Here is a 13,033-nt window from a genome sequence, read left to right as displayed (position 1 = left end):
GAAAAATGAACAGAGCAAATCGGTATTAAAACACTACCTATTCATATAAGTATTTATTCAACATTTACATATTCATATTAAGCTTCTACGTCTGTGTACAGGACGGTATTATTTGTTAGACGTAAGAGAAAATATATCAGCTTATTGTTAAATTATTATGACGTTCTTTCCAGTACATAAAGTGTAGTAACTTGTTTCCAAACTGCGTTACCAACTCCAGTCAGCAGATGGCGGATGTGCGTCTTTTAGGTGATGCTTCTTGCGTGACGTATAATTTACTGGACGGAACGCTTCTTCACCAACAACAACGCGCCTACTCTTTCATCCACCTCGGTAGCTTGCTAGCCAACATAAAGCTGAAAGATTGACGCTTTAGACCACGTTAATGTAAATTATGTAATCTCAATGTTGTAAACACAATTCGGTTGACCTATCTACTGTTTAACTTTAACCTAATTTGCTTGTTCAATTTGCAAACTTGTTAAAGATTGATGCTGAGCCTAGCACTAGGCTAGTCGCTAATGCTAACTCGCTAGCTAACATCCTTGACCATGAGCTCGCTAAACTACTCCTCCTGCTAAAGAAGAGGAGGTTTGCTGTACGGAGAAAGAAGCTCTGGCGCTGAACATTGTCGTGGAAGAAGAAGAGGAGGGTATTACAGTGAAAGAAGAGGAAGAACCTTTCATAATGAAAAAGGAGGAAGAGGAGGTTGTTATAGTGAAGGAAGAAGAGGCTGTTATAGTGAAGGAAGAAGAGGCTGTTATAGTGAAGGAAGAGGAGGCTGTCATAGTGAAGGAAGAGGAGGCTGTTATAGTGAAGGAAGAAGAGAAAGAACCTTTCAGAATGAAAAGGGAGGAAGAGGAGGCTATCTCAATAAAGGTGAAGATGGAAGACGTTTTGGGAGTGAAAGAGGAGGAGACAGAAGATCCGATTAACACCAGTGAGTACTTTCTTAAACATGGGCACAAACTATGCAGTTGTTGAACTAATGTGTGGTTTTAAGGGGCATTCTAATGAAGTTCTACACTTGAATATGTTTCAAGCAAGGATGCAAACAAACAACGCATACACAGTTGTATAGCGGCAGAACAGGATACCGGGTAGGGAGTGGGCTATTTCAAGTTTTTCACTCACCACGTTTATTCCGAAAAATGTCTGTCCTCACTCTGGTAGCCTATGGACAAACATTAAGAATAAGCTACATGGTGAGTTGATGCCCTTTTGGCAGCTAGTTAGCTAGGTGAATTGATCATGCTACTTTGTATGCGGCGTTTGTTGGCATCCTTGTACTTTACGAAGATTTTGGAACAGATTCCTGTTGGAACGTTCCACAAATTATACCCACCCGTTTCCTACTGTTTACATTCTTAAAGGTTCAGTCTGCCATTGGTACATTTATTTTGGGGACTTTTAAATTAGATGTATTGAATTCTCCATGTGGTCTATATTAAAGTTCCCCTCATCTAATATAACAGTCTTTTCAAATTCAATATTGGTGCATAATTTCTACTTAAAATATCAAAGGGACACAAAAGGCACCCATTTAGTAGAACGACCCTTTAACATTTGCATCACAAATAATATTTTATAGGCCCTTTTTAGACACATTCATGCCTATTGTAAGACCCAATGAATCACAGTGGTGGAAAAAGTACCCAATTGTCATACTTGAATATAAGTAAAGATACCTTAATAGAAAATGACTCAAGTATACGTGAAAGTCACCCTTTCACATTTGCATCACAAACAATATATTTAAAAATCATGATGAAAGTTAACATTTTTTTGAGACCCTATGATTGTAATAGACGGTTATAAGTTGACTGTCTGTTTGATGTTGTCATTCAAGCAGGAGAGAGACGTGACTATGGTGGATCCTCTGGGGAGCCTCAACAACATCCTGATGCTGACGAGTCAGAGAAGAGTCTCTCCAGAACAGAACACCAGATGGTACAGCTTGGTCTGGTCTAGCATAGAGCTTGCTCTATCTGGGTCTGGGCTGGGTTTCTGTAAAGCACTTCATGACAACAGTGACATCAGCATCCATAATGTTATGTGTCTGTGTCCCCTCTTTATGGTTACCAGGACAACACTAGCCCTTCCTCCCTCCCGGAGTCCCCGTGTCGTGCCTCTCCCGGTAGCACCGTACTGCTGGGTATGAAGAGGTTGTCTGTGCTGCTGGTGGACTGCAGGAAAACAACGGGGCTAAGTGGAACTGTGAGAGGAGGAGAAGAGAAGAAAGGATCAGATTTGACTCATCAAAGTAAGTGTTGTAGTTTAGTTTGAACAAATAAAATAGATCTGCCCACTAGTATCTGTTACCAGGACAACCAGCAGAGTTCTGTTAGTTGACAGGAAGATAGACTGGTGGATATGGATGTTATGAATATCATAACACTGAAAAAGGATTCTGCCAATGAAAAGAGAGAAACCAATAGACCATATAAAACCTTGATGAAAGTTAGCTTTGGAGAGAAAGTTTCAATGATCCGTTGTAAGGTGCAAATTTTACAAAAACTTTTTCTTAAAACATTATGGATGTTACATTGCCTGTCCCAGTCAACCCCCCTATCTTTACAAGACTGTAGAACAGGCAAACTAAACTCCAGACACTGTTAATGAATTAACTAATACTGGAGGAAAGCTGTGATCAGGCTGCCCACTCAAGAGAAAGCTTCAAACTGTAACCAGTGCCGTCAACCTTGTTCAGGTTATCAATCAACCTACCAGGGTAGTTACAAACAGTACAGAAATTAAATCATTAACATATTTTGATCATATCTTTACTAATGCTGCAGAAATTTGTTTGAAAGCAGTATCCAAATTCATCGGATGTAGTGATCACAATATAGTAGCCATGTCTAGGAAAACCACAGTTCCAAAAGGCTGGGCCTACTGTTCTATATAAGAGGTCATACAATTGTTTGTAGTGATTCCTATGTTGTTGATGTTGTTTGGTTATTTTTTTCCACAGTAAATAACTCACGGACACTAGAGAAGCTTTAACCAAGTTTAATTATTCCCAAAGGTTCTGTACATCTGTAATTCAGACATCCCAACATTTGTTCCATCCAAATATATATCTCACTTATGACACTCCTCCTTCTCTCCAATCCTTACATCTTATGGTTCCACAGGAAGAGAGTAAAGAGGGTAACAGGATACCACACCTTTATCTCCCTGATGAGAATCTGTCCTGACCTCAACCCCTCCTTCATCTAATCCACAGATGGCTGTAAAAACTGTTAAATCCACGTGGATTGATGAGGAATTTAAAAATGGTATGATGAAGAGGGAGGCAAAAGAGATGGCAAATAGGTCTGGCTGTATAACTGATTGGCAAACCTATTGCAAATTGAGAAATCATGTGACTAAACTGAATAAAAAGAACAAACTACACTATGAAACAAAGATAAATGACATGAAGAATGATTGTAAAAATCTTTGGTGCATCTTCAATTACATTTTGGGCAAAAAAATCAACAATGACGTGTCACTGGTGTCTGACAACGTGGATGGAAAATGATTGAGGATAATAGCGGCCGATATTGCCACTCCTATTTGCCTTGTCTTTAATTTAAGCCTACTAGAAAGTGTGTTCCCTCAGGCCTGGAGGGAAGCTAAAGTCATTCCACTACCCAAGAATAGTAAAGCTCCCTTTACTGGCTTAAATAGCCGACCAATCAACCTGTTACCAACCCTTACATTTAAAAAAATAAATGTTGTTTGGCCAGATACAATGCTATTTTACAGTAAACAAATTGAGACTTTCAGCTTATAGGGAAGTTTATTCAACAAGCACAGCACTTACAAATGACTGATTGGCTGAGAGAAATTGATGATAAAAATATTGTTGGGTCTGTTTTGTTAGACTTCAGTGCGGCTTTTGACAGTATCGATCATAGTCTGCTGCTGAGAAAAACGTATGGCTTTACACCCCCTGCTATATTGTGGATAAAGAGCTTTTTTTTAAATGTAAACTTTATTTAACTAGGCAAGTCAGTTAAGAACAATTTTTTTTTTCAATGACGGCCTAGGACTGCCTTGTTCAGGGGCAGAACGACAGAGTTTTACCTTGTCAGCTCGGGGATTCGATCCAGCAATGTTTGCCTACCACTCTAACCACTAGGCTACCTGCCGCCCCAGAGCTACCTGTCTAACAGAACACAGTGTTCTTTAATGGAAGCCTGTACAACAAAATCAAGGTAGAATCAGGAATTCCCCAGGGCAGCTGTTTGGCACCTTCTTTTTTCCAATCTTTACCAACAACATGCCAATGACATTTGAGTTAAGCCAGTGTGTCTATGTATGCGGATGACTCAACACTGTACACGTCAGCTACCACAGCAACTGAAATCTCTGCAACACTCAACATAGAGCTGCAGTTAGTTTCAGAATGGGTGGCAAAGAATTAGTTAGTCCTAAATATTTCAGATGACCTTAAGTTACATGTTCTACTATGCTAATTCTGTAGCGGTATTGTTAGAGGGGGGTAAAGATAAATATTTTGTTGGGGCGCCAGGCAGGTATTAACCCTAGTTATTAAAGTTAGTTATTACCTATTATAACATTATTATCATAAATATGATTAAAACCGAAAGGATGAGAGTAGAATAGATAGAGTAGCGCTTCCAGACACATTCTAAAGGAGGACTGTAGCATCTAATGATGAAACATTATGGAGTCTTAAAGGAGGACTGTAGCATGGAGTCTTAAAGGAGGACTGTAGCATCATGAGGTAGTCACCTGAAATGTATTTCAATTAACATGTGTGCCTTTTTAGAAGTTAAGTTGTGGAATTTCTTTCCTTAACCTGTTTGGGATAGGGGGCAGTATTTTCACGTCCGGATGAAAAGCGTGCCCAAAGTACACTGCCTGCTACTCAGTCCCAGAAGCTAGGATATGCATATAATTGGTAGATTTGGATAGAAAACACTCTAAAGTTTCTAAAACTGTTAAAATACTGTCTGTGAGTATAACAGAACTTATTTGGCAGGTGAAACCCCGAAGACAAACCATCCAGGAGGATTTTTTTGTTGTTGAGGGGACTCTGTTTTCAAATGGCTTTGTGTGGCACTTTTCTGTGGCACTTGGTTGCAGTTCCTATTGCTTCCTCTAGATGTCAACAGTCTTTAGAAATTGGTTGATGTTTTTCTTAAGAGAAATGAAGAAGTTCGGCTATTCAGAACGAGGGTCCAGCCTAGTGCTCTCTAATGTTTTGATGCGCGCTCCAGGTCACGCGCTTCACGTTGTTTTTATCCGGTATTGAACACAGTTTATCCCATCTTAAATTTTCTCGATTATTTACATTTTAAAATACCTAAAGTTGGATTAGGAAAGTTGTTTGAAATGTTTGGACAGCGTTTACAGGTAACTTAACTTATTAGATATTTGTAGTCATGCTGGTTGAGTTGGAACCTGTGTTTTTTTTTATCAAACTTGCCAAATAAATGGACATTTTGGAGATATAACGATGGAATTAATTGAACAAAAGGACCATTTGTGATGTTTATGGGACATATTGGAGTCCCAACAGAAGAAGCTCTTCAAACTTAAGGCACAAATTATATAGTTATTTCTGAGTTTTGTATCGCAACTGGCGGATTGAAATATGATTGTCATGTGTTTGTTTGATGGGGTGCTGTCCTCAGATAATCGCATGGTTTGCTTTTGCCGTAAAGCCTTTTTGAAATCTGACACGGTGGCTAGATTTTAATGTGTTTGAGCCAATCAGTTGTGTTGTGACAAGGTAGGGGTGGTATACAGAAGATAGCCCTATTGGGTAAAAGACAAAGTTCATATTATGTCAAGAACAGCTCAAATAAGCAAAGAGAAACAACAGTCCATCATTACTTTAAGGACCATCACAGGAATGGAAAGCCCAGAGTTACTTCTGATGCATAAGTTCATTAGAGTTACCAGCCTTAGAAATTGCAGCCCAAATAAACGCTTCACAAAGTTCAAGTGCTTTGTATCTTGTGCTTTGTATTTTCGACGTAAAAACAAGTTTTGGACTTCCACACAAAATTACTTCTTTAGTTATTTTATGTTTAAGGAAGTGTGTAGGTCACATTCTGTATCATACAGCTATGAAAGTTATATATTTAGAACCACCTGCTTGATTGGAATCTAGCGACGTCTGTGTCTTCAGTGTCCTATAACTGTCTAGTTTGTGTTCTGACTTGTAAAACAGGATGAATAAAATAAGTAATGTAAACATAGCAGTAATTGCCAGGAAGCTCTACATTTGTTTTAAAATCACACTATAATTGTTAAAACTGGCCTCAGGTTATTGAGAGATCTGATTTAGGATTTACCCTCGTAGCAAGGTTGTTTTATCATGTGGAGGTTTCATTCGGGTCTCTATTTAAAAATAACACAGTGTCTTTGGCAGGAGAAAGACCAGACTCAGAGGAACCAGAGCCAGGGATGTCCGAACCAGCAAGACGACACCAGTGCTCCCACTGTAGAAAGGGTTGTAACCGGTTATGGGACCTGAAAAAACATGAGAGAATACACACAGGGGAGAAGCCTTACCACTGCTCCCAGTGTGCACAGTGTTTCAGCCAGAAAGGAAGCCTGACCCAACACGAGAGAATACACACAATGGAGAAGCCTTACCACTGCTCCCAGTGTGGAAAGAGTTTTAAGCGTTTAGGAACCCTTAAAGCTCATGAGAGAATACACACAGGGGAGAAGCCTTACCACTGCTCCCAGTGTGGAAAGTGCTTCAGCCGTTCAGGGGACCTGAAACAACATGAGAGAATACACACAGGGGAGAAGCCTTACCACTGCTCCCAGTGTGCACAGTGTTTCAGCCAGAAAGGAAGCCTGTCCCAACACGAGAGAATACACACAGGGGAGAAGCCTTACCACTGCTCCCAGTGTGGAAAGAGTTTTAAGGTTTTAGGAAACCTTAAAGCTCATGAGAGAATACACACAAGGGAGAAGCCTTACCACTGCACCCAGTGTGGAAAGTGTTTCAATCAGCCAGGGCATCTGAAACGGCACGAGAGAATACACACAGGGGAGAAGAAACAGCATGAGAGAATACACACAAGGGGGAAGCCTTACCACTGCACCCAGTGTGGAAAGTGTTTCAATCAGCCAGGGCTACTGAAACGGCACGAGAGAATACACACAGGGGAGAAGCCTTACCACTGCTCCCAGTGTGGAAAGTGTTTCTGCCAGTCAGGGGAGCTGAAACAACACGAGAGAATACACACAGGGGAGAAGCCTTACCACTGCTCCCAGTGTGGAAAGAGTTTTACGCTTTTAGGAACCCTTAAAGCTCACGAGAGAATACACACGGGGGAGAAGCCTTACCACTGCTCCCAGTGTGGACAGTGTTTCAGACAGAAAGCACACCTGAACAAACACAAGAGAATACACACAGGGGAGAAGCCTTACCACTGATCCAAGTGTGGACAATGTTTCAGCCAGAAAGGAAACATGAACCAACACGAGAGAATACACACAGGGGAGAAGCCTTACCACTACTCCCAGTGTGGAAAGTGTTTCAGCCAGTCAGGGGAGCTGAAACAACATGAGAGAATACACACAGGGGAGAAGCCTTACCACTGCTCCATGTGTGGAAAGAGTTTTAACCAGAAAAACAACCTGAACCAACATGAGAAAATACACAGAGGGCAGAAGCCTTACCACTCCTCCCAGGGTGCAAAGTTTTTGCCCATTTAGGAAGCCTGAAAGAACACATGAGACTACACACAGAGGAGAAGGCTTAGAAATTGCTCAGACTGGGAAAACATATTACTCATCACAGTCACTTGAACGTCATGAGAGAATCCACACAGAAGAGAAGAATTACTTGTATATTGATATTTCACATCTCATTGACTTAAAATTCATCAGAGAACATACACAGTGCTCCCATTGTCTTATATTGTTGACTGATCATGTGTTTACTTGTTTTTACCGTATGAAATTAAATGGTACAAGGTATACTCAAACATATTTGTTTGTTTTTATTAGAAAACATGAATTTAATATGGAGTCTGTCAGTTTGAATATAAGGAAGATCAGGTTCCTTGTTTTAAATGGTCATTTTCTTAAACATTCCTCCAGCACTACAGATAATACAGTGATATTTGGATGTGATGCATTTGTTCCATTGTTTACATTTGCATTGCTGGCCCACTGATGATTTAATGACATGAAAATGTTCAGACTCTGTAATGGAAAACGTTAATTGTATGTGTCCACATAACTGAGTATGTGACTAACCTTGTGAAACTGTCCTATTATAATCTCCTGTTCTTGGGAGTATCATTCTGTGTTGCAAACCAGCTGCACCTGTGTCCTTGTATGAATAAAGTCCCTCCCAGGAACAGGAAACTATAAAGATATGTGCTCATCACCCAATGCTTCAGAATTCAGACTGTCTACACTGCGCTGTGTAACTGTTATTCTCTCTGAGCTCAGAAATAAAGAATCTTGGTTTGACTTGGACTCCAGCAGATCCTTATTTTATAATGTCCACCACAACTCTTTGCTGTTTATTATTGTCTCAATGAAGAGTTCCTCGTTCCACTTTCCTGGGGTCATTTACAAGCCTCCCACTGGTTGAATAAACGTTGTTTCCACGTCATTTCAACAAAACAAATCCACGTGATGACTTAAACATTTTTACTGACACAAAAAGACCCCACCATGTAAAACGAACTAACATATCGTCTGTCGGCTTTTATAAAATTGTAAAGGCATATCCTGTTTCCATCAGCCTGGTCATTACTTTTGAAATGGTTGGATCAATATCCACCTTGATGAAGCCTGATTTGGAATGTCTGAGTAGTTCTATCTGATGTCATAATACACCCCTCTGATAATCATATGATATTTGGAATGTCTGAGTAGTTCTATATAATGTCATAATACTCTGATAGTGACACATTTGCTCCATTGTTTCCATGTCAGTTGGTTTCCCACTCTGATGATTTATATATAACAGAGGGGGCTTTAAAGGAATATTATGGTGACATCTTAGTGGGGCTTGAAATAAATGGGATTATTAATCATGAACTCCTACATATACAATACACTGCAGCTTTGACATCAAGAAGAGAATGGGCTGATGGGTGGTGGTGCTACTATATAGGTAAGGCTGTTCAATATGAATGCTGTCCAATATTAATGTTCAATACACAGAATAGGTTGACTGGGGAGGTGATGTACCACAGTCAAAGTCCAGCATTTAGTCAAAATGTTGAACATTTGTGAACGTCTAAATAAATTGGCCTTTTCAATAGCGTTTCGAACCCTTTCGACAACGGGGAGATGTTACTGATGTGCTTTGTGTCTTCAACGTAAAAACAAGTTTTAGACTTCCACTTAAAATTACTTTACTTATTTTTGGTTTAAGGAAGTGTGTAGGTTGGATTCTGTATCATACAGCTATGAAGGTTATATATTAAGAACCACCTACTCGATAGGAATCCAGCGATGTCTGTGTCTTGAGTGTCCTAGAACTGTTTAATTTTTGTGTTCTGACTTGTAAAAACAGAATGAATAAAATAAGTAATGTAAACATATCAGTAATTACCAGGAAGCTCTACAACATTTGTTTTAAAATCACACAAAGATTAAAACTGGCCTCAGATTATTGAGGGATCTGATTAGGATTTACCCTCGTAGCAAGGCCGTTTTATCATGTGGAGGTTTCATTCGGGTCTCTATTTAAATAAACACTCTGTTTGTCTTTGACAGGAGAAAGACCAGACTACGAGGAACCAGAGCCAGAGACGTCCAAACCAGCAAGAGGACACCACTGCTCCCACTGTGGAAAGGGTTTTAAACAGTTACGGGACCTGAAACAACATGAGAGAATACATACAGGAGAAAAGCCTTACCACTGCTCCCAGTGTGGAAAAAGTTTTGCCCAGTTATGTAACCTGAAAACACATGAGAGAATACACACAGGGGAGAAGCTTTACCACTGCTCCCAGTGTGAAAAGAGTTTTAAGGAGTTGGGTAACCTGAGAAGACATGAGATAAACCACACAGGAGGTAAGGGTGTAGGCCTCTGAACAGTAGGACATAGGAAAGATGTAGGCCTCTGAACAGTAGGACATAGGACAGATGTAGGCCTCTGAACAGTAGGACATAGGACAGGAGAATTCCCAATACATGGTGGGACAGATGAGTCCAAATTTAATTCCAACCGCCATGTCTTTGTGAGATGCAGAGTAGGTGAACGGATGATCTCCGCATGTGGGGTTCCCACCGTGAAGCATAGAGGAGGAGGTGTGTGGGTGCTTTGCTGTTGACACTGTCAGTGATTTTATTTTGAGTTAATGGCACACTTAACCAGCATGGCCACAACAGCATTCTGCAGCGATATCCCATCTGTTTTGGGCTTAGTGGGACTATCATTTGTTTTTCAACAGGACAATGACCCAACACACCTCCAGGCTGTGTAAGGGCTATTTGACAAAGAAGGAGAGTGTTGGAGTGCTGCATCAGATGACCTGGCCTCCACAATCACCTGACCTCAATCCAATTGAGCTGGTTTGGGATGAATTGGACCGCAGAGGTTAGGAAAAGTGGCCAACAGCATTATCAGCATGTGTTGGAACTCCTACAAGACTGTTGGAAAAGCATTCCAGGTGAAGCTGGTTGAGAGAATGCCAAGAGTGTGCAAAGCTGTCATCAAGGCAAAAAAGGTGGCAAGTTTGAAGAATCTAAAATATATTTTGATTTATTTAACACTTTTTTTGGTTACTGATTCCATATGTGTTATTTCATAGTGAAAATAAAGAAAAACCCTTGAATGAGTAGGTGTGTCCAAACTTTTGACTGGTGCTGTCCATAAAATCCCCTGGCAACCACCTCAATGGACATTCCTGCAGTCAGCATGCCAATTGCCCGCTGTGTTGTGTGACAGAACTGCACATTTTTGTGGCCTTTTATTGTCCCTGGCACAAGGTGCACATGTGTAATGATAATGCTGTTTAATCAGATTCTTGATATGCCACACCTGTCAGGTGGATGGATTATCTTGGCAAAGGATAAATGGTCACTAACAGGGATGTACCACTGCTCCCATTGTGGAAAGAGTTTTAACATGTTAGGAAACATGAAATATCATGAGTGAAATACACACAGGGGAGAAGCCATACCATTGCGTTCAGTGTGGAAGGAGTTTTACGGAGTTAGGGAAGCAGAAAGCTCATGAGCGTATACACACAGGGAGAAAGAAGCCTTACAAATTTCACTTTTCAATCCAAGGTGCTACCCAGAACGAAGGCACCGTCCACCAGACAGACTGGACTTATAAACAAACACACACAAAAACTAATTGATCAAGTTCAAATTAAAAGATGCAAAACAACTACAACAAGTTCTGGGACATGTTTCAGTTGTGGTTTGGTAAAGTCTGATTGAATAAGAGAAGGAATGTTCTGTTAATTACTGATGTCCCCTTTAAGAACGGAGCAGCCTTGGTCATGCGCAGTGTTGTTCTATGTTAATCTGGTTCTAACTCGTTTTAGTAAATGTGAAGCTGCAGTTCCATTCCTTGTATGCGGAGTCTTATGATATAAATAAGTAATAAGAGCTAAGACAAAGAGACAATACAGTTATTATAGACACGTTTGCTTATAAAGCCGTTTCCACAGCCATTTCTCGCTTAGACATGTTTTACTGACACAAAAAGACTACTAACAACTTGTGCAGATCCTGTTTCCGTCAGCCCGGTCATTACTTTTGAAATGGTTGGATCAATAGCCACCTTCATGATATGGATGAAGCCTGATTTGGAATGTCTGAGTAGTTCTATCTGATGTCATAATACACCCCTCTGATAATCAAGTGATATTTGGAATGTCTGAGTAGTTCTATCTGATGTCATAATACACCCCTCTGATAATCAAGTGATATTTGGAATGTCTGAGTAGTTCTATCTGATGTCATAATACACCCCTCTGATAGTGGTACATTAGTTTCAATGCCATACAACTCTCCTTCCGTGGTCTCCAACTGCTCTTAAATACAAGGAAAACTAAATGCATGCTCTTCAAACGATCGCTGCCTGCACCTGCTCGCCCGTTCAGCATCACTACTCTGGACGGTTCTAACTTAGAATATGTGGAAAACTACAAATACCCAGGTGTCTGGTTAGACTGTAAACTCTCCTTCCAAACTCACATAAAACATCTCCAATCCAAAGTTAAATCTAGAATTGGCTTCCTATTTCGCAACAAAGCATCCTTCACTCATGCTGCCAAACATACCCTCGTAAAACTGACCATCTTACCGATCCTCGACTTTGGCGATGTCATTTACAAAATAGCTTCCAATACCCAACTCAATAAATTGGATGCAGTCTATCACAGTGCCATCCGTTTTGTCACCAAAGCCCCATATACTACCCACCACTGCGACCTGTACACTCTCGTTGGCTGGTCCTCGCTTCATACTCGTCGCCAAACCCACTGGCTCCAGGTCATCTACAAGACCCTGCTAGGTAAAGTCCCCCCTTATCTCAGCTCGCTGTTCACCATAGCTGCACCCACCCGTAGCACGCGTTCCAGCAGGTATATCTCACTTGTCACCCCCAAAGCCAATTCCTCCTTTGGCCGCCTCTCCTTCCAGTTCTCTGCTGCCAATGACTGGAAAGAACTACAAAAATCTCTGAAACTGGAAACACTTATCTCCCTCACTAGCTTTAAAGCACCAGCTGTCAGAGCAGCTCACAGATCACTGCACTTGTACATAGCCCATCTATAAATAGCCCAAACCACTACCACTTCCCCTACTGTATTTATTTATTTATTGTGCTCCTTTGCACCCCAGTATTTCTACTTTGCACACTCATCTACTGTCAAATCTACCATTCCAGTGTTTTATTTGCTATATTGTATTTACTTCGCCACCATGGCCTATTTATTGCCTTTACCTCCCTTATCTCACCTCATTTGCTCACATTGAATATAGACTTATTTTTCTACTGTATTATTGACTGTATGTTTGTTTTACTCCATGTGTAACTCTGTGTTGTTATATGTGTCAAACTGCT

General features: G+C 40.6%; 2 protein-coding genes across 2 annotated transcripts; both read left to right on the top strand.

Annotated features, from left to right (window-relative positions):
- Positions 1-214: 214 nt before the first annotated feature.
- Positions 215-8,463, top strand: LOC139546834 (zinc finger protein ZFP2-like). Its single transcript, XM_071355685.1, has 4 exons — positions 215-940; positions 1,850-1,950; positions 2,086-2,263; positions 6,395-8,463. Exons 1-4 carry the CDS (start codon positions 688-690, stop codon positions 7,414-7,416), a joined length of 1,554 nt encoding a protein of 517 aa, XP_071211786.1. The 5' UTR covers positions 215-687; the 3' UTR covers positions 7,417-8,463.
- Positions 7,453-10,043, top strand: LOC139542040 (zinc finger protein 79-like). The gene is made up of 2 exons (XM_071347021.1): positions 7,453-7,675; positions 9,724-10,043. Exons 1-2 carry the CDS (start codon positions 7,453-7,455, stop codon positions 10,041-10,043), a joined length of 543 nt encoding a protein of 180 aa, XP_071203122.1.
- The last annotated feature ends 2,990 nt before the right edge of the window (positions 10,044-13,033 follow it).

The sequence above is a fragment of the Salvelinus alpinus genome, chromosome 2, assembly GCF_045679555.1.
Source record: "Salvelinus alpinus chromosome 2, SLU_Salpinus.1, whole genome shotgun sequence".
In the NCBI taxonomy this organism is placed as follows: domain Eukaryota; kingdom Metazoa; phylum Chordata; class Actinopteri; order Salmoniformes; family Salmonidae; genus Salvelinus; species Salvelinus alpinus.
Note: the sequence above shows the minus strand (reverse complement) of the source record. Positions and strands in the feature narration are given on the sequence as shown.